The sequence below is a fragment of the Didymosphaeria variabile genome (assembly GCF_027946475.1).
Source record: "Didymosphaeria variabile strain IMI 356815 chromosome Unknown scaffold_3, whole genome shotgun sequence".
NCBI classification, from domain to species: Eukaryota; Fungi; Ascomycota; class Dothideomycetes; order Pleosporales; family Didymosphaeriaceae; genus Didymosphaeria; species Didymosphaeria variabile.
In genome coordinates, this window is record NW_026611622.1 from 2,512,422 (window position 1) to 2,539,502 (window position 27,081).

Consider the following 27,081-nt stretch of genomic DNA (forward strand, 5'->3'; position numbering starts at 1 on the left):
AGGTGCAACTGCTGCTTGCGGGGACGAGAGAATCTGTGGAAGAAAGCTTATGATGCCTTCGTCACAAGGGTGGTCTGCACAGGATTCAAATCTTCCGACTCAGCTTTGCGGTTTGGTGAGTCTGACCGTACGATGATGCGATTTCCAATGGCCCCTGGATCTGCTTGGTCGTGGTGGTAACATAATAGGAAAGAGGCCGGACAGTACGTGGGCGCTACCGCCGACGACATCTGGAAGGCCTTGCTCGGCGCAGGAGAAGGAAATTAGCAAGCGCACTCATCCCCGTCTTGAGGACTTCAGAAAATCACTCGGACATGGTGACCAAGGTGTGAGTGATCATCTTGTTGGAGCTATCGCAGATTCATCATCAGTCGCAAGGGCACATCTACCCGCGCAAATCAGAGACTGGATCGAAAATCCCCCTGAGCGAGTTATCGGCATCATTCTCAGCATTAAGCTGGTCCCCTGGCTGCTGTTACCGTACCTGCCGTTCTGGGCTCATTTGGCTGCACTGCTGAGGGAGTCGCTGCGGGTCCGCTCCCATGCCTGCTTCCAACATAACCCTGGGCTGGAGAGCCTGAGCTCACGTGGACAGGCTCTGCTGCAGCGAGCATACATTCGGAAATAGGCAATGTGGCCGCTCCAACCCTGTTCGCTACGTTGGTGAGTGCAGGTGCTGGAGCGTCTGGTCTCGCGGCTGTTCAGTCGATCGTGGGAGCCGTGGCTGATGTTGCTGTTGTTGCCGTTCCTGCATTTGTGAGCATAACGGAGGAAGCAGAGGAAGATGCACAGAAAAGCAAGCTGTAAGCTAAAGGGGCGAACGCCGGATTCATTCATGCGCGCAAAGGCCACTGGTAAGATCGGCAAATGTAAACACTCGCCCTGGCATTGGTAGACAACACGTTGTACGCTATACGGATATACGCGCACACCGTATGCCGTATTGCAAATACGAACACGAGACGCTTCCATAACTTAGACTGGGCTACCGGGGATTTAGATTAGCACCTGCACAATGCCAATTGAGGGCTTCCTTATTGGCTTGAGTAACCTGCAAAAGTTGTTGATCGGCAAACCCAAAGGCATTTGTTTGGAGGGGTCCTGCGGCTTTTGCACCGAAAATGCGAGGCTGCGAGAGCGGGACCGAGAGCGAGAACGAGAGCGATGCTGATGTTCAATGAGAGCCCAACCATTGGATAATAAGCCCTGTGGTACCGTTGATCGCCACGGAGCATAACGTCTGGTGCGGGTCCTGCCGCCCGCATCCTGTTGTGTCTATATTGGCAGATACATACGGCGGACATGAGGACTAAACTTCCTACAGCTAGACTTGCGATCTGGTGTGGGCGTTTGAAACATGCGTCCTGCCAATTTGAGCATGCAGTGTCTACAACTAGAGGTGTACTTAAAGTACTGAGTGGCACCTTCGAGTAGGCCTCTACCACATTTTGAGTTGATTCATCGGTCACATCGTTCAACTATTTTCCAGTGTCTTCCTACTCTTCTCATACCATCATGAAACTTACAACACTGTTCACGTATCAGCTTGCAGCTCTCTCTTCTGCTAGCCCTCATTTCGCGCGCCAATACCAGACTGCCGATCCACACGATTGGATTCCTGCAGGTCCCAATGATTGTAATAATTTGCTCGAATGCTGCACTCTCATCTTATACTAATAGAGGTACAGTTAGAGGACCTTGTCCGATGTTGAACACACTTGCCAATCAAGGCTTTTTGCCTCGTGACGGACGCAATAGTAGGTACCCATATCCTAGATCGGCGTAACGCAACAGCAAATGGTCATTCAAGCTTACACCACGTCGCAGTCACTAAAGCCAATGCCGTTAAAGGCCTCACCGGTGGCTTAAACTTCAACACCTCCCTCGCAGAGCTTATGTGGGAGCAGGCTATCATCGCAAATCCCGAACCAAACGCGACATTCTTCACGCTTGATCAGCTGAACGTGCACAACGTCCTCGAACACGATGCATCCCTCTCGCGCACAGACGCCGCCTTCGGTTCAAACCACATCTTCAACGAGACCATTTTCAATACGTCCCGCGCATTCTGGACTGAAGACACAGTCACAGCGAACATGCTCGCCAACTCGAAGCTCTACCGTCAAATCGAGAGCAGGGCATTCAACCCAGACTATAAATTCACGGCTACGACTGAGCAGTTCAGTCTAGGTGAGGTAGCAGCGCCTATCATAGTTTTCGGCGACACCGAGAAGTTCACCGTGCCGAAGAATTTCATTGAGTACTTTTTCCTCAACGAGAGGTTGCCTACAGAAGTTGGCTGGACGAAGAAGGAACATGTCACGAGCTTGGAGGATATAACGAAGGTGTCGCAAGCAATTGGTAAGGCGACGAGCTTGCTTACTGGCGGAGGCGAGACATCTGTCAAGGCGAGACGCGGGGATTTTCATGCTGGAATGTTCTAAAATGGTGGCAACATGGGGTCTGCTTCGGACCCTAATCATTGTGTGCAATGTATTTTACTGGTGCAAGACGAATCATTATGTACGAAGGCACATGAACCAAACGTCTTTTGTGAACAATATTTTGTGTCCTAGGTGAGAAGCAGTGCTGGTGCGCAGGCTAACGCGCGATGTAGAGTCGAATCTGAGCTCACAGATTGAAGAAGAGAGGGTTAGCTTTCCTCAAATTTAGTGTACTAATGAAGTGCCACAAAGCGCACCGGCTCCAAAGCAACGTGCACAGTGGGAAGAAGACGAGCATCTCGGCGAGTCACTAGACGCTCCTACGTGCTCGAATGACAGATTGCAGTAGAGTTCAAGCATGCATCGGGCGGTGAGGCAAGGAAGGAAAGAGCTATGTTCAGCACTTGCTCGACAGTCTATTTCATTCTTTTTTGACAGACTCACATCTCTCACTCGGAAGTCCAGTATAAGAGTGAGCGACTGCATGAACGACTATCCGTTGAAATGTTCGCAAACCGAAAGAGCCTTCCTAAAGCCTTGCGCCACTGCGAAAAAGTTCAATGTGAGTCTCGGCTTCAAGGTGAATTCATTCAATGGCTCCTCATCGTCCCCGCCTGGTATCACTTCTGAGCTTGAGACAGGCAAGTATGTAGGTCGTTGTCTTGTCTTCTGCATTTACTTATTGGACATGCATTTTTGGTTTTGCAGACACATTTGACGGATCGGTGAGTCTTGTAATAGGTGAGACGGCGGTTGGACTGAAGCCAAGAAACAAAAGGGTGGTGCTTGTCCGAGACAAGCAGAGAATTACTTGGTTGTGCCTCACTATCTTGTTTGTCCATGTCATCTTGCTTTGCGGGTTTTTACTGGTGGACAACTGACAGGAACAACCCTCAATCCTATTACTATTCGTCTAACCTCTTAACAGAAGGTGGCGCTTTTGCTCCATACAACTGGACGACTATCAAATTTATCAACGATCTATTTTCATCCCTATCGTGCGTTCCATAACATCTCGTCAAACATTTCTACGGCACAAACCTTGCGCTAATTACGAGTTTACTTTTGGCCATGGGTGGGCACGCGTTCCGTTACCTGCACTGCCCGCGCATACCGCCTGAGTTATACCTCCAAGTTCGCGAGCAGACCACCGGTGTATGTTGGGTTGAGTTGCTTTTCCACCTCAATGCGCGTGTATGAGCTAATAAGCTGTGCTAAACATGGATAGGCTCTCTACAAACTCTTTAAACATGTTGTTGTCCCGACTGAGATGCCTGCAAAGCCTGATTATGGCGACATCGATTTCCTCGTCTCCGGCTTCCTGCTTGCTCCACCAGGTGCCGCCCTCGATTGGCAGCGTATGGTCGCAAGAGTCAAAGATGCGTTTGGTACTCCACATGGTAAACGTGGATACTTGAACCCGGACGTTATGTTTTTCGCGATACCCAAGCCTGGCGAGGAGCACGTCTGGATCCAGATCGATATTAAGGTATGCGACGCCGCTGACGACCACGCTTTCGCCTGGAATCAGGTCCAGCTTGACTATGCTAGCGGGTTGAAGATGTTGGGTTCGCAGATCAAACCGCTCGGTTTAACGATCAGTCCGACCGGTCTGCACATTCGCGTGGCAGAGATGGAGGCAACGAATCTCCCAGGCAGCCTCGTCTGCGTGACCAAGCAACCTGCCGACGTGCTCAAGATCTTGGGACTGGATAAGCGGTTTCTCTACCATGGTTTTGCTACTACAGAGGAGAGTAAGTAGGGTGTATGTATCAAAATTCAGATCTCGAACTGACGATTGATAGTCTACCGATACTTCGCTTCCACCTGGGTCTTCAACCCAGCACATTATGCCGCACGACTCGAAGAGAGCAAGTATCGCGACCATCTCGAAGATCGTTCTGGGCCATGGGTCTCCTTCGTTACCGAATGGCTACCGCAGTATTACCCCGGCTATCGTCTGCCCGACCAAGATATCTCGCTCGATGAGTGGCGCAAGAATATGAGGGGGCGCGATGCGTGAGAAGGTATTCACAATGTTCCCCTGAGATCGCCCCAGATTATTATGTCAAGCGTGGTACGCATCTCAAGGAAGTCGAGGAGCACCGTCTACAGCAGCTGCTCATGGAGGTTATTCCGGTGGGACAGGACGGTTGGAACGAGAACATCCGTCAGGCAACCCTGGACATCCAAGAAACAGCTCCAACAACACCACAGCTCGAGCCGACCATGATTGGCGACGTCGCCCCGACATGCACGATACAGCAATCTGACAGCGAGCTGGCAGCGCCAAACGGCACCACCTTGGGATATCCACCGACCCCTCCGCACACGCCGCCTTCCTCCTTCAGATCTGTCGAACCCATGACGGCGAGCCACATCACCATCAACCCAAGCGCAGACGCTCTTTCAACGCCTCTCTACCTGCCCTCACTCCCACGTACCCCGCCCCTTGGCTTCACAGCCCACCCACCTCCCAGGGACATGTCGCCCAGCGCCAAACTCATCTGCCTCTTTCGGTGGACGCACTTCTCCCCAATCACCAGCGCGCCCTACCTGTCCCGCTCACCGCGCGAAAAGAACTTCTCGATGTCCTGGAGTGACAGTGGAGCGACCGATGCAGTGCTAGCCCAGTGGGTGAAGGAGATGTGGTGGGGCGTTTGGGTGAGGCAGGCACATGTCAACTATGTGGGCATGTGGAAGAGACGATTCGAGAAAGAGGATAGGAAGGCCAAGGAGGCGAAGGCGGAAAAGGAGAAGGCGAAAGTCGGGATGAAAATGAAGGAAAAGGCGCAGATGGAGCTCGACGGTAGGAAGACGAAGATCTTAGAGAGGCTGAGGGTGATTAACGGGTGCTGACTAGGGTATTGAATAGCAGGACTTAGGCTGCACTGGCGGAAATTGCATAGGGAAGGACAGGTTTGCGGCATCGACAGCGGCAAGCGGGACGACTCAAGTCGACAGTAGCCGATCTTGCTCATTGGATTGGGTTTGAGCGTGGTTATTGAAGAGATACCTCCAATTGTTTGCTAAAATCTTGCTTGTCGATCTTCCGGCGGACATTATTTCCAATATGTTTATGTCATTCATAACATCATGAGGCTGCTCCAAGGCAGCGTGCTTTGCCCATCTCTTAGGAACGTGTCTTTCCCGGTTACCAACGGTATTTCCCTCTTCTGTTCTTATGTCCCTTCACATCATGGTCTTCGCAAAGTGCAATCCCTCTGCCCAATGCCACAGCCGGGCATCCACCCTCTTGCCCTCCTTATCGTACCGGATCAATCGATCATATAGCTCCTCTAACGGCACCACTACGCGTTCAATGAACTCTCCGTCATCTAGCGCCTGTTCCGGCTCCTTATCGATCTCTTTGAGCTGCACCTCTACTGTCGCTAACTGCATGTTCGCTGTGCTCATGCCTGGGTCGCTCACGATTGTTGGGCTGAGGTTGATCACCTCGCCCCTGTAGCCCGTCTCTTCATGTAGCTCGCGCAAGCTCGCCTCCTTAGGCGTCTCCTTCTCGTCGATTAGGCCCGCAGGGAACTCAACGCAGACTGCGTCTACTGGCGGGCGGTATTGCAGGATGATAATTGTGGAGGGCGGGCGATTGGGGTGTCGGATTACTGTGCTGATGGCGACGGCGTCAACGCCGGATTTGCCGCGGGTTTTGCGCGAGGCGGCTTCCCATACGCGGGGTTTGCCTGTTTGGTCGGACCAGGAGATCTTTTGGAATTCAATCCTGCATTGAAACAAGATTAATGATTAGCGAAAGTAGCGGAGTGCGATAGCCCTTGCTGGATCTAGAGATTACCATCAAATGACATTGACATACCACTTGGCTTCATTGGCCGGAAGCGCGTCTACCGACGTGATCTTTGGTGACTGCGGCATGTTGTAGGCTGTAAGAAGCGGACGACGGGTGCTGAATGGGCTGGCGACCGGGGTTCTGCACACGCTGCGGCAATAAACTCGGAGATTGCGCTTGATTAGGGTGGAAGAGTGGTGCAAATACATTGATCTGGCTATGCTAGCTGTGCGTCAGAAGGATGCGTGATGGATAAGCTTCCCCACCATACGTCATCACAAGACTAGCGCGTTTTCGACTCGCGTCATCACATGACATCTCCAGCCTCAGGGGGTCGTAACTTTCAGAACTGTGATATTGGATTTCGCGGCTCTTTATATTCCAGCCACCTTCACGTAACGAGGAATCGATATCTGCGGTATTTTGTAGAGTATTGTATGTGTTGAAAAGGGATTATGACTAGTGAGAGGCGTACCAAGGTAGGGAGCACTTTGGGTAAAGTTGTTCACATAGGCATAGGAATGCGATACTTTCCTTCATGCATGTTCTTAACGAGGGAAAAGCCCTGTAATCTTGCAGGCTAAGACAATCTCTTGATGAAAGCGTGCGCCTAGCTGCCAGGTGGTATGACCAGATGCCCATGATGAACTGATATGACCGCTGGTAGCGTTTTATCTGTGGGTTTGCTGCTCCCACGTTGACCTGCGCTTGTTTCTCGCGTTCCTCTATCATCTTCTACCTATCTTTTCGTTTCCTATCCTGCTGTGCCTACTTGGAAGCAGAGGCTTCTGCTAGGGTCTTTTCTTTTTTTCCTTTGCCTTTTCCTTTTCCTTTTCAACAACATCTACCAGCGTCTTAGACTCTTAGTCATCACCTGAGGCGCTGACAGGGGAAAATTGCCTACCTTTCTTCTTCGGCCTGAGTCGCAAGATCGACGCGTTTCGTTTTACCTTTCCTTCACCGGTTGATGTAGTACTTATTCTCTCCAGCGGGCGCCCATTTAAGGGCTTGGGATCGACTTGCTGAGGTCGCCGAGGTTTACGCCAGTGCTTCTCTGGTATTCGGTAGGATTTCAATCTTTCACGCTGGAACTGTCTTCTGAATCCTCTTGGAAGTCGGAAAGACCTGCTCGGTCTACGCTTAGTATCAGACGTAAATGATTCTGGAAACTTAAGTCACTGCGCGGGCCTGCCGATTCGTCTGCACGCTGATCACAGTTACAACGTCTGAATAAGTGAAGCACTAGCTAAGACGTACCTGTAGCTTAGATTTCTCAGCAGCAGAACCGCATCCCTGAATGCTTATACGCAAAACCTCGATCGATCCTTCGTGATTAGACCAGCACAAGTTCCCGCACGTTCCAGCGTCCGCGTTTGGTCAAGAGCTCCAAACGCTGAAATTCGTGCTCCAAGTCTGCCATCAAATGTGCACAAAGATGCATCGAGGCTTGGATCGTATTCGTCGGTGCCCCATCGCTCGCCACCGTGTTGACCGCTTCTTGCATTATGCACCTTATGACGTCGTATTCGGACTGTTTCCATCTGAGCATGAAATAATGTCTTCGCTAGTTGGTGCCCTGTTCAGAACAAGAAGTCAGCTAACGTCAGAATGGTACCCACGGCCCAGAAATCCAATGGGACCCATCTCCTGAACCAGCTTTCAACCAGGCTGAGGGTGCCTGTGATGTCGTCTAGCAGTGGCAAAAAACTCCACTGGACGTCAAGCTGGTTTAAAACATTATGTTCAGCCTGATAAGCTAGGCTTCTTGGGAAAAGCAATGAATCCCTGGCACAGTTGCTAAGCGCTGTAGATAAGGCCGCCACTACTATTTCAATTGAAAGCCATACGATGCAGTGCACAACCTCAGCCTGAGAATCACGATATCTCATGTTCTCATCACCATCGTGCCTGCAGACTTTCTTTCCAGTATAAGACGATGAGGATGGGTTATAAACCGCAAGGCTACCACAGGCTCGCATTGGCGATGGGTCTGAGCAATGAGCAGGTGATCTTCCGCAAATCAACGACCTGGAAATACTTAGCCTGATGAGCCTGGAGTCAGAGCTGATTGAGCTGTTTGGTGATCCGAAAGCAACAGATAAGAAAGTCCCTTCAAGATACGCCTCGAACAGGTTCCGTTTTTAATGGTCATCAAATTATCTTCATTCAGACTCGTTGTATGCTCGCTGTTTGCGCTTGTTCTATAAAATTCGACACGCCCCATTGGCAGCAGCAACGAATCAAAGAGTGTCTTCGACACGCCCGCGATTCCAACAAACAGCCTCCGCTTTGTGACTAGATGGATACCGATTATATCATCCAGTCTCCTAACGTCCTTAATACGATGTGGCGAAAGATCGCAAACTACCAGTGTAGAGCTCCGCTCCGCGCTGCAGGACTAGAACAAACCAGTATGCTTCAAATTCACTATGGTACGATCTTGAATTCTTTTGTGGATAGATTGCACGCTCGTCAACGATGTTGATGTGGCGAACGGGAACATAGGGTCTGACGACGAATGCTTACATGCGAAGGGAGCGTTCTTCCTGTCCTACCGAATGCAAAATGGGGGTATGATCGAAATTGGGGCTAATTGTAAATTAGAAGATGTATGAAGACTGAGCTGAGTGTGTTTCTCACGGATTTACTCACAACTTCGAAACATGTGCCAACTTGCAGAACTTGGATATGCCATAACGACCTGCCCCTTCCAGTAGCTTGGCATCTCGTATAGAGCTAGAAGTGGCCAGGCTCGAGACACCAGCGACCTATCAGAGAGCTCGCTCCAAATGTCGCTATCTCGACTGCATATCATAAGTATAGCCGTGTTCGCGAAATGGCTGGTGGTGGCATGACTGCAGGTTCGCGTTCGCAGCTCGATGTCTGGTAGCTGCGCAGCGATGTCTCACAGCTTTAACAACTCGAAGCAATGAACTCAACTCGTAATACACATGGACCTTGCTGCGATCCCGGTAAGTGAAGATCTGGGATTGGTAGATGAGGTAGAGTTGCTGACGACGGACAAATCCAGCCGGCAGCGGCGCGTACTACTCTTGATAACGGCGCTGAGCGCGATCCTCCTCCTGCATACAGTGCAGCTCACGAACCTTCTCCTCCGACTTACCAAGATGGCTCTCAGTCGCGGAAAAGCTCCTCATCACGTTATGGCGCGTTTCGGAATCGGCTTGTGTGGGGTGTACTATTGACGCTCATCACCGCAGCTGTGATAGCGACACTGGCTGCTGTATTCACCCTTCAAGCGAAGAGCCACGTAAAGCAGAGCTCTAGGCACGTGTAAGAATAATCGTTGGTCAAATTCAATGAGCATACGGAAAAACGAGAGAACGCCTACGTCGCAGGATCAACGGTGCGACGCCTATACGCCTAACTATCGAGCTTCTCAAGTGGAAGGTGGAAACATCTCTGAAAATGGGTACGACCAAGGCCCGCAATCTAATTTCGTCATGGCGAAACGAGGGAGAATGGAGACTTGCCGATTTGATAAGCCAGTGCTCGCGGGTAACCTTGAGGTGAGGATTGTTGTAAGCCATGATGCAAAAAGGTTGAAACAAGCGCTGCAATCATCGCCGCCAGAACATCGCGCTCGAACTTTCCCCTAGCGGCGATCCGACCTCAAGATCTTAGGTTCAGACTCTCTACTGTACAAGATGCCCCTGCTCATTGCTGGCAAATGAAGACATCTCGTCATTCCAGGCACATTGAAGGACTCCACTTGAATAGCCTCAACAGTAACAAAACCACATGCTTTCACCTATAAAAAGTATCGAATCTGTAACAAATCTACAAGAATGAGCTATCATCGTAACCAGGGTCCAATCGCGTCCAACCACACTCCCCAGCATAGTCAGCACGCGCCAACTACCCGGGCACGCACTGCACACAAGCCGTCTAAGAGCACTTGCCCCAATTCTTCTGGCACCAGTTCGCCGCACCGCAGAAGTCAACTCCTTTACCACAGAAGTTGCTTCCCGAGCAGCACAGCCCACTCCCACACTTCTTGTTCACAATCGGACCACACGTCTCGCCCTCACCCGCCGTACCTGGCGTGCCTGTCGGCAACACAGGCTTCTTCTCGCTGTCGCACTTGCCGTACCCAGCCTGGCATCCCGTCCCGCAGTACAAATTCTGATCCTGGATGTCGTTCTTGGGCCCGCAGTGACCGGCGGACGAGCAGCAGCGGTAAAAATACCCGCCAAGGCCGGCGCCGGGGCAGGATACACCGCCCTCGGCGTGGCCACAGACGTCGATGACGGGGACTTGGGAGGCGTAGGGGGAGGCGGTGGAGGTCGCTTTGGCGGAGGTCTTGAGAGTGGATGGTGTCGTGCCCGAGGCACAAGAGGACCCTTTGCCGGAGAAGGACTTGAGGCAAGTCTTTGGATCGCAGTAGGCGGCGCCCGTGTCGCACTGTTGGATGATTAGAAGATGGACTTGGGGCTAAGAATCTTGACGGAAAGACGGACCCAGCCGTATTGGCTACCTGGGACGTATGTTAGTTGCTGTCGTGGGGACTGTGGGATGACGACGAACAGCATTTTCCAGCAGCGCAGACTTGGCTGTTATATTTCGGTCCGCAGTTCTGTGCCACGGCAACAGAAGCCAGCGAGAGGAGAGCAAGAGCGAAAGCGCGCATTATGATTATATTTAGTAATAATGATGTTTTCAGACTCAAAGTGTCGAAAGCGAATGTTGAGTTCCCGTCGTCTGACGATAGACAATGACAGGTTCAGATCGATAAGACACCAAAGAAGCTTCCCATGACTGCGATCAAGCTTCTCTTTAACCCACGGCAGTCGCACCTCCCTCTATTGTTAGCTTTGTTGATGGATGGCCACCCCCTGCCCCGTACCAAACATTCGAGGGTGTCCCGGGAGCCGCGCCGACAACTGCACGCAAGCGCAGAGCTAACGGACACACCAGGCCCCTGTCAAGTGTAGCTTCCGCCAGCCAGGCTGAGAATCCAGCCTTCGGAACCGAACGCCTCCCCATGTTGAGCATCGCTGGAAGATAGTGTGGTGGAGCATATCGTGAAAGAGTGCCGCTGAAGCAGGGGTGGCGCTGCTAATTTGCTTGTACATGGTGGAAGCTTTCCCCTTGTTTAACAGAAAAAGGAAATGGCCGTGTTAGCGGCAAGGAGGCGGCCCAACCAGGAGAGAGCTCGTTAGCCCTTCACTGGTAACTAGGATATGGAATCTCGCTTAGTCCAGTCATGTGCCAAGCAGCCATGTGCCGACCATAAGTTGCAACTCCAAGTATCTTTCTTGACTCCGGCTGCGCTTTCGGGCCACAAGCGGGCTATCTCGATTTTCTGAGGATGCGTGCGTCGCTGGCACGTTCATGATCGTTACTCGGTTCCGCGATGTGGGTTCTGGGCAGGGTAGGACCTAGTGACGGTGAGCCCTTTTGCGGAGATCGGAGCAAGGATCCGAGGCTATTCGATAGCTTCTCTGGAACACACGGAACACGGCAGCAAGACTGCAGGCTTACCTCTCAGAGTGCTGTCGTCAACAGAGGGGTGCAGAAATGTTGAATTGATTCGCGCATTATCGTACCAGTGGCTGAGTCGAACTACGAATAATGCATTGTCCGTTACTTGACACAGTATATCGATTGATGTAGTGGAATAATGGCGGGGACTAGTAATTGCGTGAAGCTAGTGTGCTGCACGTACTCTTCGTGGATCGTCATGTCTACTCTTCTCCATCCCAAGCTTGTCTGCAAGGTTCGTCATTATAACACAGTCACGCGCTTTGCACGCAGGAGAATTGGACTATCCCTTCTCGTCAACCGGAGAAGTAGTGTTGGGCTTCCATTCAAATCAAATTTACTCTCCAGCCTGGATAAGGTAGCCACCATCGACAGGGATTGTCTGTAGAAAACACATCAGACGCAAATCGCTTACGTTGAGAACAATTACTTACCTGACCATTGAGGTACTGGCAGCTGGCACAGAACAGCACTGCAGCAGCCATATCACGATCGTTTCCGGGGCGCTGCGATGGCAAACCTTGTTTGTGCTCCTTTGGCATCTCACTCTTCTGGTTGTCGTCCCTACTCTCTCCCGTGGTCATCTCACTAGGGAAGACGCCAGGTGCGATGTTGTTCACCCGGATCTTGAAGCCCATCTTCGCGATCTCCGCTGATAGCATCCTGTTGAGGTGGATCTGAGCTCCTTTGCTGGCATTGTAGCTGAAGTGGCCCTGGGAAATTTTGACAAGACCGGAGATGCTGGTGATGTTGATGACAGTACCGCTGTAGCCGTACTGGTGCTCGCTAGCCTTCTGCAACAGAGGTAGGAAAGCGGTGGTCATAAGAAACGGACCGACGACATTGGTGGCATATACTGAAGTCCACTCTTCAACCGATGTGGGATCAAGGAGATTCTTCCGCATCTCTTCAGGAGACTCGTGATGTGTCTCGGTCTTGCCTGGGGCAATGCCAGCATTGTTCACGAGGATGCAGAGACATTTCTCGCGGGACTCGATCTCTTTGACGATTTTCCTATGCACGTTAGCATCCCATGGTGTAGCATCGATGGTATACAACTTACTGCACACCCTCCTTGCTTGCTACATCACCCTGAAGTGGGATAATTTGACCGGCGATATCCTTCCCATGCACCTCAGCGACCTTCTCGAGCTTTTCTTCGGTCCTGCCAACAATGTACACCTTAGCTCCGTTCACAGCCAATGCTTGTGTGATCATCAGGCCAATGCCTGATCCACCTCCTGTTACAAGCGCAACTTTGTCCTTCACATTGAAGACCTCTCCGAGCTGTAGATCGGCGTTGTTCGACATCTTGTGATATGATCGTGCGAATTGGTTGTATGGTTTTTCTGTTCGAAGTTGCGCGGTTGTGTGAGATTTGTTTTTTAATGAGGGGGATGAATAGGTTGATATATGTGCGCGTGCTGCGTGACGACTCGTTGACGTCAGATGAACGCGTTGGAGGGAAGGAGCAGAGCGCGTCAACGTGGAGGGCTTGAGGTTGAGAACCATGATGTCGTTTGAGTAAAATTATGGACTAGTTGCATGAGAGTACTGTAAACGGTGATTGCATAGCGACGCGACGTTGTGCTTAATGGTAAGGAGTAGTTGACCGCACAGGCCCTGACCAACGTGAGTGTTACATCATCGGTATAACTGCTGCGAGACACTCTATGCGACCTTCGGTGTGGAGAAAAACCGCAGGTACTGTATGTAGCGGGACGCTATGAAAATGAAAACTAGATTGCGATGTTAGCTGTTACGTGGGTGATACCGATGCCCACAGAGAGCCTAACCATACTGGGGGCTAGGGTGCCGTATCTCTCAAATCCCACACACCCACACATGCCGCACACTCTGTGAGAGCAATCACATAGTTCAGATGTTGGGCCACTTGCACGTCAATGTTTAGAGCCGAACACCAATCAATACCTAGGCAAATAGGCGCATTTCCACGTGACATAATCGCGTTCCTTTACCTTACATTTGGGCATTCTCAAAGCTTTTCCACAGCTACATGACTCCAGCTACGCCCATTTCAAGCCGTATGGAACCACTATGAGTGGCCGCGGGACCCTCAGTCTGTTCTACCTGCCGCTTCAGGAGCTGAATGCCCGATAGAAAACGAACATCCGCAGAAGAGTAACCGAGTCATCGCAGCGAGCGAAGCTTGTCACCTCAGGAAACTAAGGTGCAATCATTGTCGGACTTGAATCGCGCGTTGGAAAGCTTGATAATGTACGGTGTTTGGGGAGGGCACCGACATGCGCCGCGTGGAATGGACGTAGGACGGTTTGTAGCTACCCCGAGACCGTCGTACGAGTGACGGATCGAAAATTCGAAGAACTTTGGAAAAATCAATCTGCGCACGAAGAGGTGATTGATTATATGAGGAACCTGTCAGTACAAGATGCTTTATATCGTCTTCTTCAACGTCAGAGAGCTGGATGAGATGTCGGATCACTGGTAAGCCATGTCAAAGACAAGCTTGCTGTGAAAACTGCGATCAGATCCGCCAAGCCGACTGAGATACGAGCTTCCATATACACGTATATCCCAGCATCGTTGCTGACCACCGGGAGCCACTACCCGGGCTCATTGATTTATGAAGCTGCTGCCTTGCAGCCACGGTCGGGCCCATTTACAGCTACAAGTCCTCAATGCAATGGATTACTGGGACAAAACAACACATCGAAGTATCAAAGTCAGTACGTCAAGCCATAACATGCAACAGCATTTGTTGAGCCTCGGCTGGAACATGCGAGATCGTCAGCATGGACAACCGTCTGCAATGATGATGCACTTCTGTGACAGCTACTGGCTGCCTATCGCACGCATGGATACCACCCTTTCCCGGAATGCATGGCCTAAGTGGACATGGCAGATGAGGAAACACAATGTTACATTAGCATATGTATGCGTCAACATCTGCGTCAGGAGTTACCATGATGCTCTGGCTGTGCCTCAGTTACTGTTCCACGAGAATCATGAATCGATTAAGGTACTTGAGCATCTGGGCTATCGAGTTGTCGCCGAGGCAAGGTGAGTTTTGTTGGTCATCAATAGTAAATATCGTAACCTCAAAATGTCCCACACCGTTTGTCTACGAAGTATGTGGCCTAGATAAGCTTGGTAAAATATGCATCCAGCAAGGCATGGTTCTCGCTCGAGGTCTACCCTTAATTAGAAGGAACTATGCATATACGTTCCGAACGAGCACGTAACGCCAGCAACTTCACCGCCGGGGGCCTCTTCAACATGGACAGGTATGTACACTCAGTTTCCAAGCACACTTAAGAATCGGATGATGGAGGCTGATGGTGGAGCATTGATTACCTTGCCTGGCAATTCTTCCGGGACCACTCCGGGACCACACGTTACCGCTCCACCCTTCCAGATCCGTACCTTGACGCAGTTTCGTACAGCGAGACATGAACAATGTCAATCATGCGCCAGACACTGTCGCCAACGTGATGTGAACTCGTCTTCTAGACTGTATCTGAGTTCAGAGTGATCCCCAGCGAACCATGCTATGCGTCGTTTGCCAAACAGGCAAGATGATCATGAATCAAGTAACCGCGTTTATAGACGGATTACCAAGGTCGTATAAAGATCCTCCTGCAGTTCTATTGCTGAATAACCTTACGCTTCCAGCTCCCTTCCCCATGCAGCGAGTTTCTTTTCCCTCTATCATACGAGTTCGAGGTACTTCATATTATCTTATTTGACGACGTACTGATGTATAAATCAGCCTCGATTATGATTTGCTCGTCACGAGCACGTGGCAGTCCTTCATTTGTGATCCATGGGACAATCTGCTTCTTCCATGGGCTATTATTACTGAGGTAAAGCGCGATCTGAATATCTGCATGCGACTGTACTTTCTACTCCACGGATTCGAAGGCCCAAACATTTACGTGATACCCCCTCTCTAAATCTGGCTTCACGTCACTGCAAGGCATAACGATGAGCAGACTTAACAAGAGCTGGAATATACCCAGTCGACCCTTTTCATGGTTATGCAGGGGCTGCGGGAACAAGGCCTCAGTTATAATGTTGCGAGGATAGTATATCGCGTGATCAGGAATTAGCTTCGATCTGAAGAAGCACGACTTCTGCACGGCATTATAGTCGCAGACACAGAGCCTGATGATCAGGCGGATGACACCAGTCAGCGTGGGTTCCCCGAATCATGGATGTGTCGGAGAACCCGGCTGCACAGGAGCTGTCAGTGTTGACGAAAGGATCCTTGAAGGTTGACTCGGGTGAGCAGTCTTAGAGCGAGCCTGGAAAAGTCCGGCTTTGGCAACATGACATACCTAGCTTTATGCATGCAGGCATCTGGAATTTAAGAATAAGTGTCGTGTAAAAAGCCTATTCGCCGACCCTGGGAAATATCTGCTTTGATGTCGTTATGAATGCTCCGACGACCGGACCAGTAAATCGCACCCGAACTGACCTGCGTTCTTCCATCTGCTTATCCAGTGGCTCGACTGTGCAAAGCGAGCCAACCAAACACTTCCGCTACCCGACAGATATTCTAGCGGTGCAGTTCCACGGAATCCGGAATTAAACGACAGAAAGGCATTTGCACTGACAGGCCATTAGCAGCAAGGCTAGCCTATGCTCCGGTATAGAAGACGGCGCTAGGTATGTATGAGAACAGCAGCTCAGACCTCATCCTTTGACGAAGGGCTCAAGTATGGGTTTATAGTCCTGGATATAGGTCCTGGGTTAAAGCGATTGACGGGAGAGATAAATGAGTATAACATATGGTCGTAGTGCCGAGACGAGAAAGAGCTGTCCTCCTCCGTGTAGAGGTCTTGATTGCAAAAAATGACAACATCGTGTCAGAAGGACGTGGTAGTCATCATCATGATGTTGGCTCAAAATACTGCCGTGAATTTGCTTGATTGGGAAGGCTGGTTACTATTTTCTTCCTGCCGTTGGTAGGCCGGCCGAACCTTCCGAAGCTTCTCGGTGTACCTTCCGACGTGGCTCGAACAGGAAAGTGTGGACCGAAAGCTCAAGGGAAGGCACGTCCAAAATGCGTTGGCAAAAATATAAATGCCGAAGACACAAACTCGAATTCGATGAGAGCCCAGTTAGGGCCGGCGTCACCTGCAGAAGAAGAGCATGTGACCGAAACTGGCTAATCGATGACTATGCAGAAATATTGCCTTGACTTGGTGTTATGTGAAAATGTACGAGAAACCTGCACGTCAATCAGCGTATTTAGTAGCAAGTAGATGTTCGCCTGGGATGCAGAATGCCGCGTGGGGGAGTTGTGGGTTGCACGTGCTGGCAGTTTTCGCGCAATCTGGACAACTATTGCCTGCATCGTTCATTGGGCGCTCATTTGGCGTTCATTCACCCGCAGCTGTTGTGTTGGGCAGCGACACATGACCCAGAGTCCGGAGAAGAGCGAAACAATGAACCAGAGAAGCGTATGCGATCAATGGCATCGGTCAGCCTTCATTCTGCGGGTTGATGTCTCGACTCTGATATGCTTGAAAACCGCACATGCTTCCCCTCTAATGCATAGTCGAGCACAGCCTCCGACGCCCATTGTGCAAACCAAACCGAATTCCGAGTCTATGACCTCCGACTTTTAGTGGACATGTCGCGTGCATTATGAGAGAAAGGAAAATTCGGCCGTCCAACAACATGGGTATGTCTCCGTGCGCTCCGACGAAAATTTTGGCCCTTGAGGCTAGCACCGAGCACCGAGCACCATCTCCTGGTCCTACCGGTGCATCGTACATCGATCGAGCGCATCAAGCAGCTCCGGCCTGCTCGCCAAGGCCTGCCGGGCCTGTTGGTAGGTAAACCACTGTCGTGAGCGCTTGTGCATCTCTGGCCACTGTGCCTCCTGCTTCTCAACGGTCGCTTCGAAGAAATGATATGAGGCCTTGGGAGCTTGAGCGGTGAGCTGGTCGGGTCTCCGCCGCTCGGCGATGAGGCCGAGGTCGTAGTTCACTTTGACGATGATGCCGGCCTCTTCCCAGGCTTCGCGTTTGGCGGCATCTTGGGCGGTGGCCTCGTCCGTCTCCCAACCGCCTTTGGGGAGGACCCAGCCACCGCGTCGCGTGGACTGGATGAGGAGTACGTAGTACTTGTCGGAAGAAAGCGGAACAATGCCGGCGACGAGCCTTTCGCCTTGGGAGCCGTACCCTGGGCATCAGTCAATATTTGGAATAGGAAGGATGTGAGAATCTCAGCCAGGTAATCCGCGAGGCAGATTGCGAGCATATGTAGACTCACGCTGGTTCGTGCGGCCGGTGCGTGACTGCATGGAGAGCTGGTGGGCGGCAGCCATGGCGACCAAGGTACCTCGAGAAGCACTAATGAGCGACGTGGTTGAGGCAGCCAAGCAGAGGCACAGCGCTGGACCAATGCTCTGGACAACGGCGAGGTGCAAAGGAGAGACGGGGCCCCGCAGCGGATGGGGCGTGAGCAAGCACAGCAGGAGGGCGGGCAGAGTCTAGCTGGGCGCCGGGTGCTGTGTTGAAGCGTGAGTCAAGGGAGAGAACAAGGCTGCGCTCAGTCCCGCGGGGGACGGGGCTGAGGATGCTGGAGAGACCTGCGCAGGGAGAAGAGGGCGAGCATCGTGGATCGTGTATGTGTTTTAGGTGATTTGGTCAGGGTCCGTAGTAAAAAATGTGGGAGACTAAGGGCCGCGGGAGCTCATCACCGCTCGTCACAAGTCGCCCGCCCGACTGGTCCGCCAAGCGGGCTGCAGACCGGGGCCTGCTCATACGGAAAGGGACACAGGTAGGGATGGGCCATCTCCATCGTGTGCATCTGGAGCGCTAGAGCTCTGCGGCGTGCAGTGTGCAGTCGACGCGGGGCACGCGAGGCATCTGCGCGGCGGCCGCTCTCGCAATGACGTTGGGCCGGGCTGCTCATGGGTATTTGAACCTCCGCAGGCGCCCAGTAGCAGGCGCATCTGAGGCCTCGTGAGAACGCTGATCGGATCGCTGGAGCTGCGTGGCATCCGTGGCACCAGAACAACTGCCAGGGCTGCATCTACAGACGTCGGCCTCACTTGACGCTTCTCCGCCGCCGCCGCCGCCATTCACCCTCGGCGCCTCGCCCGCCCCAGGAGGCATTCTCGAGCCCGTCGAGCCCGCGCCGCCAGACACCGCGTAGCGCAGGCCACTCGCGGTACCGCCCGGTCGTGCCTCTCCCAACGGCCTCGAGCGCGCCTCGAGATTCCTCGACCCCCTCCACCGCCAACCGCCCGAGCTGCCCCCACCGCCGCGCCCGCTCCCACGCTTATGCTGCCCTCATGCAGTCCCTTGTGACGCCCTTCGGTACGTTCTGCTCCAACCACCGGGCTCGTCCGGCGCTCGTGCTCCTCTGGCTGGACACGGCTGGTCTCCGTCCAACGTCCTTTTGCACTGTTGAACACGGTGCTGATCTCTCGGCCACCGCTAGGCTACAGCGCTGAGTCCTGCGGATATTGCAAAGATGCCTCAACGGGCCGCCGCACGCAGAATTCTCGTAAGTCAATATTTCCATACCGCTGCCGTGGGCTGCGCGCTGTATTGGCAAGTGTCGGAACCACCGTACCCACACGGAGCAATTGGTCGCGAAGCATCGCCCGCCCAGGAACAGCCTCGCGCGTCTGACATGTCGGTCCAAGATGAATGCTCCCTCCCACGTGCTGCATCTGCAATGCTCCACACACAAGACAACCGTGTATCAGCCTATCCTGGTCCGAAGCAAAGCGGACGCCAAGCGCGCCATCCGCCAACCGCTTCACCAGCACCATGTAGCCGCTGGAGACGTCGTCACTCAGTCCATGCGACGTCACTTATTCCAACGCCTTCCTAGCCTGGTACCCCGGGAGGATCCGGGGTCATGGCGGTCAACATCCTACCAAATGGTTACTGACTGTTATTACATAATCAGGAGCGAGCTACTACTTCTCCTCCAAATCCTTGACGGTCGACGTCTATCAGGGCCTGGTAGATCGAGGCTGGAGACGGTAAGCTCGGCAACGCCTGCACGACATCCCGCCGTCAAGCTTTGCTTTTGCTGAAGGTTCCGCAGATCTGGGACCGTCTTCTACAAGCCGGACGTGCTGCGGCACTGCTGCCCCCATTACACGATACGGTAGGCCGACCTCTGAAGGTATTACAAGGATCGTCGACCACGTGCTAACTTAAACCAGCCTGCCCGTAGCATCATTCGCACCCACCAGAGATCAACGGCAGGTCATCAACCGGTGGAATAAGTATGTGCTTGGAGACGAGTACTCTAAAGAGGCTGCCAAGCTGTACCCAAAATCGAAGGCGTAAGTTTGTCAGTCCGCATATGCTTATCTTCTCACCCTTTTCCAGGGACAAGGCCAAGCAGCGCAATGCCTTCGACCTGCCCGGCGCTGTGCATGAGAGTGAGTATGCGAACATCAAGCGGCCGCCAGAGCCCGCCCACCGCTTCGAGGTGACACTCGAAGAGGATAAATTTACCAAGGAGAAGTATGAACTCTTCCACAACTACCAGCAACACGTCCACCATGAGAAGCCCTCGGAGATATCCCAAACCGGCTTCAAGCGCTTCCTCTGTGACTCACCCTTGCAACGACGAACGACCCAAGTGAATGGCAAGGCCCAACAGCTAGGATCGTATCATCAATGCTACCGACTGGACGGCCGACTCATCGCAATGGGCATATTAGACCTTCTGCCTCATTGCGTCAGCGGTGTCTACTTCCTCTACCATTCGGACTTTGAGAAGTGGAGTTTCGGGAAGCTGAGTGCTCTTCGCGAGGCAACTCTAGCGCTGGAAGGCGAGTACCAGTATTACTACATGGGCTTCTATATCCATTCCTGCGCCAAGATGAGATACAAGGGCGAGTACCGACCGCAGTATGTACTAGATCCGGAGTCTCTAGATTGGAATCCTCTAGAGGGCGAACTCCGTGCTCTGCTCGACAAGAAACGCTATGTCTCCCTTTCGAGAGAGCGACGGTTGAAAGAAGCCGCCAAAGATACCGGTCGTGATGTTGTAGTGTCGACGGAGGATGGTATGGACCATGACTCCTACTCCGACTTTCCGTTCCCAACAGCAAAAGAGGCCAGTGATGCCGTGAGCGAAGGTGTCTCGCTGTTTGACCTCAAAGTACCCGGTGTGATGACCGAAGAAGAGATCGAGCAGCATTCGCTTGGAAAGCAGCGTATCTCTGGCCGGGGACAAACATTCGTAGCAGAGGTAAGTTGGTACGTTGTTCACTCAAGCCATGCCTAACAGCTGCAGGATCTGGTGGCATGGGAAGCTGGTGACATCCGTGATGGGTCTTTCAAAGGCATCACAGCTGAGTTCGTTGCGTTCCTGGGACCCGAAGTTGCGAAGCAAGTCGTCATAGGCTTCGGTTAGAGATGGATTGTGAGCAACCACACCTAGTTTATGAATCCATGAACAGCGTTTGACCGAAGCATTACTCATCGCGGTCTTCGTATCCATACTAATCGAGAGGGACAAAAGCAGAACGATATCGTATGTTGGTGAAATAGTACGGGAGTGATCGGACTAGCTCGATGAGGGATCGCTTGCCAAGGATGATGCCCGCTCCGCATTGCATTTTATTTGTTGTGCCCGCACCACCGAATACATCCGGCACACCAACATGTCTGAAATATCACTTATCGTGCGCCCTCGTGGTATGTGTGGTAGCCTAAAGATACATTGCCCGTACAGCTGACGGCATGCAGGTCGCCCGATCAAAAACCTCCCCGAGACCATTACCGTGCAGGCAGATGGCGTTGCCAGCCAAATCCACCAGAAGATCGCAGACGCATCTCGTTTCTCTATCCACCGCTTGAGGGTTACGAAAGGCAGCGATGGCACGCCAGTCGCCAACACTAGGGAGACGACGGTCCACGATACGGGCCTAAGGAACAAGAGCGCCATCGATGTGAAGGACTTGGGTGAGTGACACCAATCGTACCTTATTCCGCAATCTAACGACAGTGGCAGGTCCTCAGATCTCATGGCGGACCGTGTTCGTCGTCGAGTACCTCGGACCCCTCCTCATCCATCCACTCGTGTACTACGGCCGCTCGCTGATCTACGGCACCTCGCAGCCCCCATCTGAGCTTCAGAAGATTACCCTCATTCTATGTGTACTGCACTTCCTGAAACGCGAGTACGAGACATTATTCGTGCACCGCTTCTCGGCCGCTACGATGCCCGCACGCAACATCTTCAAGAACAGCGCACACTACTGGGTCTTCTCTGGTATCAATCTGGCGTACTGGTCTTACGCCCCATGGGCGCCGACCGCTGGCAAATCGAACCCGCTCATCACCTACACTGGCATTGCCCTCTTTACTATCGGCGAATTGCTCAACTTGTACACGCACATTGTGCTTAAGAACCTCAGGCGTCCTGGCACCACCGAGCGCGGCATTCCCAAGGGAATTGGTTTCAACCTCGTCACATGCCCGAACTACTTTTTCGAGATCGTCTCGTGGATCGGCGTTGCACTTGTGAGCTGGAGTCTTAGCACTGTCGTATTCATCGTGATTGCGGCTGCGCAGATGGGCGCTTGGGGCAAAAAGAAGGAGCGCAGGTACCGCAAGGAATTTGGCGACAAGTACAAGAGGAAGCGATTCGCTATCTTCCCAGGTGTCTTCTAGCCTGCTTCCTCGGCCCTCGGGGACTGGCAGCTCTGTAGCACAGCTGAAATGTCTGTGGAGGACGCAAGCAGATGGGAGGACTAGATAACAAAAGGATACGACGATGGCGCAAGGCTGAATCATAGGCTGCAGGGTGGACGCACAAGGGACAGATGGCATGTTCGCATGAGCAGCTCCACCGCCATGCATGCGCCATGTGTGTCGCGCAATGACGCCCGCTGTACCCACACAGTACGTAGAGATATTGAAGGCGCGTCAATCATGGCTTCCCACGAGAAAGCATTGGCTTCGTTCTGGCGCTCGGTGCGACCGAAAGGGCGACGTTGCAGATACGGGCCGACAAGGCTGGCGGTCAACATCACCCCATGCGTTCAATTGAGCAATGTTGAGCCGGTTCTCAGCCCCCGATCGCCTTCTTTCAGGCACGACCCCGGCTGCGATGCCACCTGCCCTGATGTCGCGACGACGGTGGCTCCCAAAGCTGTATCCTAGCCGGGTGTGCCTCATCCGCATCCGCGCGAGACGGACTGGGAGCAGCTGGCGCCATCCAACGACGCGTCCTATGCGGCATCGCGCGGGCGAGGTCTGATAATGCTCGGGCGATGATTGGCCGCCGTGGCGAGCCGAGGGACCCCTCTTGAACTGGTGGTGGGGACGCCGTCTGCGCTTCAGCTGGCGGACGGGCTGAGATCGGTGGAGGCAGTCAGCCACGGCAAACACTGCTTCGGCTGAACCGCAGAGACGTATAAGAGCTGCGTGTACGGTGCCTGCGCTGGCCGGGAACTGTTGCGTTGCTGCTATTGCGAGTGCTGCATTTCTAGCGAGCGAGCAAGATACCCCTGTCGCATCCATCGATATTGTGCTTTTTATATCAGCCCTGCCGAGTTCGTTGCTCGTCAGCGTGGGACGTCATTGAGCACATCTGAGGGGCTGTCTGTGTACCTGAGTGTATTCTTCGCGCCGTTCTGCAATTGCTTGGGCCAAGAACTGGGCTGTTTATATTCTTACATCCGTGGGGTCGGATTGTCAAGGTATGTGAGCTCTTGTATACCCCTCTTCGCGGGCATTGCCATCCACATGTCTCTCATTGGGGTTAGGAGTTGTTCCCGTTGCTTCCGTTTCTTTCGTCCAACGTTGGATGAGAAGCGAGGGCTGGGGATATTAGGGCCCTTTCCCGCCTAGAACCGTGATCGGGTTTGAATACCTCGATACATTGCGAATCACAGTTCGATACTAAGACTCAAAAGTTCAGGAGCCCAGTTCAAATCTACCATCGCCATGTCATCACATTCATACCAGAATAACGTCGACACGCGGCCCGGCACTACGCCTCCGGAACCAGACGAGCTCTCCGCATTGGACAAATTAGAGAAGAAGGTCGGCGGTCCTTTCAGGAAACTAGCAGACGTTTGGGGTGCGGCCATGGCGCCTCTGCCAACTGGGACTGGAGATGGATCGAAGCTGCAGCCAGAACCTACGGACGAGAGCGAGGCGTTGAAGAGGATTGAAAACAACCTGCGAGATTTCGCGAACTTCGGCTTCAGTGATTATGAGACGCTCACAAAGATCGTTGCGAATAAGATATCTGGCGAGCCGCAAGATGACAAAGAGTATATGATGGAAGCTCTAATAAAAACGGCGGCTGATCTACCGGATGGTTCGACGATGCGAGATAAGTTGACGGGAGCTTTCCTCACACAGCTTTGGAATGACCTCGAGCACCCGCCTCTTTCCTATCTTGGATCGCAGTACCAGTACCGTTCTGCAGACGGCTCTTTCAATAGCCTCGTGCACCCGCAGCTGGGTGCCGCGAATATGCCGTACGCGCGGACCGTGAAGCCCAGCATGATGCAGACGCCGTGCCGGCCAGACGCTGGTGTCGTGTTCGACAGCGTTATGACAAGGAAGCATGCAGAGAAGCATCCGAACGAGATATCCAGCGTGCTATTCTACCTCGCTTCCATCATCATCCACGACTGTTTCCGAACGGATCACAGAGATTATTCCAACTCGCTCACATCCTCATACTTGGACCTGTCGCCGCTTTACGGCAGCAACCAAGATGAGCAGAACCTCATGCGTACATTTGTCGACGGCAAGCTCAAGCCCGACGCCTTCTCAGAGCAGCGCCTCACATTCTTCCCTCCCGGCGTAGGCTGTCTCCTCGTCATGTTCAACCGCTTCCACAATCACACCGTACAGAACCTCGCCCTCATCAACGAGGGCAACCGCTTCCCCAAACCCGTCGCCCCGTCCGATCCCAAAGATGAGAAGGAAGTCGAAGCGTTCAAGGTGCAGCTCGCAAAGTACGACAACGACCTCTTTCAAACAGGACGTCTCATCACTTGCGGCCTCTACGTCAACATTATCCTTATCGACTACGTCCGCACGATTCTGAATCTGAACAGGACAGATAGCAACTGGCAGCTGAACCCAAGGGCGGACATCAAGGATCTGCCGATTGGTGTGGGTAATCAGGTTTCTGCGGAGTTCAACCTAGTGTATCGATGGCATTCGACCATGTCTACGCGAGACGAGGAATGGACGCAGCAGCTGTGGGATAGGATGTTTGGAAAAGGAAGGGACCCGAAGACAGTTGGAGCGCGCGAGTTCCTCAAGAAGCTGAACGAAGAGTACCAGAAGACGGAGAAGGATCCCGGGAAGCGCACCTTCGCTGACCTGAAGCGCGAGGAGGATGGCCGTATTCCAGACCAGGCTCTGGTTGATTATTTGGTCTCCGGCATCGAGGACTGCGCCAACAGCTTTGGGCCCAATCGCGTGCCGGCCGTCATGCGCGCCATCGAGGTGCTCGGCATCGAACAGAGCCGCGCGTGGAACCTAGGCTCCCTTAACGAATTCAGGAAGTACTTTGGGCTTGAGCCGCACACGAGCTTTGAGGACATCACCTCGGACAGGTATGTTGCGGAGCAGCTGAAGCATCTATACGACCACCCCGACAAAGTCGAAATTTATCCTGGCATCGTCGTCGAGGATGCGAAGAAGGCCATGGCGCCAGGCTCTGGCCTCACACCCTCGTACACCGTATCCAGAGCAGTGCTATCGGACGCTGTGGCACTTGTTAGAGGCGACCGTTTCTACACGCGCGACTATAACCCTCGCACGCTCACAAACTGGGGCTACGCTCAAGCAGAATCCGACACGGCCGTCGACAATGGTTGCGTCTTTTACAAGCTCATCCTGACCGCCTTTCCACAGCATTTCTCCAACGACAGCGTGTACGCACACTACCCCCTGACCGTCCCATCCGCAATGAAAACCGCCCTGTCCCACCCTACGGTCAACAAAGCGCATCTATACGACTTCTCCAAGCCGGTCTTCACGCCGAAACCCATCCCAGTGAGCGAGTACAAGACCGCCGTCGCGATCCTAAAAGACCAGGAGACATTCAAGGTGACGTGGGGCAAAGCGCTGGTATACCTGATGGGCGACCCAGCGAAAGACTTCATGCTCACGGGCGACGGACCTAAGAACGCCATTTCTCGCTCTCTCATGGAAAAGGCACTGTACGTGACGGACTGGGAGAAGGAAGTCCGGTCGTATTACGCTTCAAAGACGCGAGAACTTTTGGGCAGCAAGAGCGCCAAAATCGCAGACTTCCATCAAGTCGACATCATCCGAGATGTTGGTAACCTCGCACACGTTCATTTTGCGTCGGAATTGTTTCAGCTCCCGCTTAAGACAGCGGAAGAACCACATGGCATATTTACCGAGGCGGAAATGTATCTGTTGATGAGCGGGGTGCTGGCGCTAATTTTTTTCGACGCAGACCCCGTCTCCTCGTTCCCTTTGCACATTAAATCTCGAAAAGAGGTAAAGGTGCTGGGTGAGTATGTCGAAGCAAATGTCACCTCTATCTCCAAGTTTGGCAAGGTACACGAGCTGGTGTCCAAGGTCTGGCCTTCAGAAAGCAAACTGAAGTCCTATGGACTGCACTTCATCCAAAGATTGTTGGATAGCGGGATGGAGCCGAAACAGCTCGTCTGGGGCCAGATGCTCGGCACCGCGGGTGGGATGGTGTCTAATCAGGGTCAACTCTTCGCGCAAATCATAGAGTACTTCCTTCTTGGCGACGGGCAAAAACACTGGACCGAAGTCCAAACCCTCGCTGCCAAGGACGACGATGCTTCCTTCGACGCCCTCTCCCGGTACGTCCTCGAAGCAGGCCGAATCGCTGGCGAAACAGCTGTCGTACGGGAGGTGGTCAAGAATACCACATTCACAGACCACGGTAAAGAAGTAGAGGTCAAGAAGGGGGATAGGCTGTTTGTGAATCTGCGCGCTGCGTCTCTCGACGCTACCGCTTTCCATGACCCAGAGAAATTGGATACCACACGCCCGCTGGACTCTTACATCCACCTCGGCACCGGACCGCACGCTTGTCTGGGCGTGCGGATGACGAAAGTAGCGCTGACGGCTATGGTGAAGGAGGTTGCGAAATTAAAGGGGCTGAGGGCTGCGAAGGGGGCCCAAGGGAAGGTGCATAAGGTTGAGCGAAGGGTTGGAGAGGGGGACGGAGGGGTATTCCATGCGTATCTGACGGAGACGTGGGACCGGGTTTGGCCGTTTCCTTGTGCGTTGAAGGTCAATTGGGATGATTGAGAAGTTTAATCGTAACGTTTTAGTGGGCTTGGATGATGGTAATGTGTGTATGTAAGCTTCG

General features: G+C 52.9%; 10 protein-coding genes across 10 annotated transcripts; 6 read left to right on the top strand and 4 right to left on the bottom strand.

Moving 5' to 3' along the window:
- Nucleotides 1-1,630: 1,630 nt before the first annotated feature.
- On the top strand, nt 1,631-2,444 carry N0V89_004180 (uncharacterized protein; the record flags this gene model as incomplete). The annotated part of the gene is made up of 3 exons (XM_056212968.1): nt 1,631-1,636; nt 1,681-1,687; nt 1,828-2,444. 3 exons carry the CDS (start codon nt 1,631-1,633, stop codon nt 2,442-2,444), a joined length of 630 nt encoding a protein of 209 aa, XP_056073276.1.
- A 1,186-nt stretch (nt 2,445-3,630) lies between these two features.
- On the top strand, nt 3,631-4,467 carry N0V89_004181 (uncharacterized protein; the record flags this gene model as incomplete). The annotated part of the gene is made up of 3 exons (XM_056212969.1): nt 3,631-3,636; nt 3,673-4,198; nt 4,250-4,467. The coding sequence occupies 3 exons, from the start codon at nt 3,631-3,633 to the stop codon at nt 4,465-4,467; spliced, it is 750 nt and encodes a 249-aa protein (XP_056073277.1).
- A 101-nt stretch (nt 4,468-4,568) lies between these two features.
- N0V89_004182 (uncharacterized protein) lies at nt 4,569-5,303 on the top strand (the record flags this gene model as incomplete). The annotated part of the gene is made up of 1 exon (XM_056212970.1): nt 4,569-5,303. The coding sequence occupies one exon, from the start codon at nt 4,569-4,571 to the stop codon at nt 5,301-5,303; it is 735 nt and encodes a 244-aa protein (XP_056073278.1).
- Nucleotides 5,304-5,636: 333 nt separating this feature from the next.
- On the bottom strand, nt 5,637-6,335 carry N0V89_004183 (uncharacterized protein; the record flags this gene model as incomplete). The annotated part of the gene is made up of 2 exons (XM_056212971.1): nt 5,637-6,183; nt 6,277-6,335. The coding sequence occupies 2 exons, from the start codon at nt 6,333-6,335 to the stop codon at nt 5,637-5,639; spliced, it is 606 nt and encodes a 201-aa protein (XP_056073279.1).
- A 3,823-nt stretch (nt 6,336-10,158) lies between these two features.
- N0V89_004184 (uncharacterized protein) lies at nt 10,159-11,123 on the bottom strand (the record flags this gene model as incomplete). The annotated part of the gene is made up of 3 exons (XM_056212972.1): nt 10,159-10,674; nt 11,056-11,066; nt 11,117-11,123. The coding sequence occupies 3 exons, from the start codon at nt 11,121-11,123 to the stop codon at nt 10,159-10,161; spliced, it is 534 nt and encodes a 177-aa protein (XP_056073280.1).
- A 968-nt stretch (nt 11,124-12,091) lies between these two features.
- On the bottom strand, nt 12,092-13,065 carry N0V89_004185 (uncharacterized protein; the record flags this gene model as incomplete). Its single annotated transcript, XM_056212973.1, has 3 exons — nt 12,092-12,136; nt 12,189-12,768; nt 12,818-13,065. The coding sequence occupies 3 exons, from the start codon at nt 13,063-13,065 to the stop codon at nt 12,092-12,094; spliced, it is 873 nt and encodes a 290-aa protein (XP_056073281.1).
- A 4,435-nt stretch (nt 13,066-17,500) lies between these two features.
- N0V89_004186 (uncharacterized protein) lies at nt 17,501-18,073 on the bottom strand (the record flags this gene model as incomplete). The annotated part of the gene is made up of 2 exons (XM_056212974.1): nt 17,501-17,928; nt 18,019-18,073. The coding sequence occupies 2 exons, from the start codon at nt 18,071-18,073 to the stop codon at nt 17,501-17,503; spliced, it is 483 nt and encodes a 160-aa protein (XP_056073282.1).
- Nucleotides 18,074-19,620: 1,547 nt separating this feature from the next.
- On the top strand, nt 19,621-21,138 carry ATE1 (Arginyl-tRNA--protein transferase 1; the record flags this gene model as incomplete). The annotated part of the gene is made up of 6 exons (XM_056212975.1): nt 19,621-19,645; nt 19,672-19,747; nt 19,813-19,875; nt 19,934-20,056; nt 20,103-20,973; nt 21,019-21,138. The coding sequence occupies 6 exons, from the start codon at nt 19,621-19,623 to the stop codon at nt 21,136-21,138; spliced, it is 1,278 nt and encodes a 425-aa protein (XP_056073283.1).
- A 250-nt stretch (nt 21,139-21,388) lies between these two features.
- Nucleotides 21,389-22,400, top strand: TSC13 (3-oxo-5a-steroid 4- dehydrogenase; the record flags this gene model as incomplete). Its single annotated transcript, XM_056212976.1, has 3 exons — nt 21,389-21,422; nt 21,474-21,689; nt 21,739-22,400. 3 exons carry the CDS (start codon nt 21,389-21,391, stop codon nt 22,398-22,400), a joined length of 912 nt encoding a protein of 303 aa, XP_056073284.1.
- A 1,278-nt stretch (nt 22,401-23,678) lies between these two features.
- Nucleotides 23,679-27,020, top strand: N0V89_004189 (uncharacterized protein; the record flags this gene model as incomplete). The annotated part of the gene is made up of 1 exon (XM_056212977.1): nt 23,679-27,020. One exon carries the CDS (start codon nt 23,679-23,681, stop codon nt 27,018-27,020), a length of 3,342 nt encoding a protein of 1,113 aa, XP_056073285.1.
- Nucleotides 27,021-27,081: the final 61 nt, after the last annotated feature.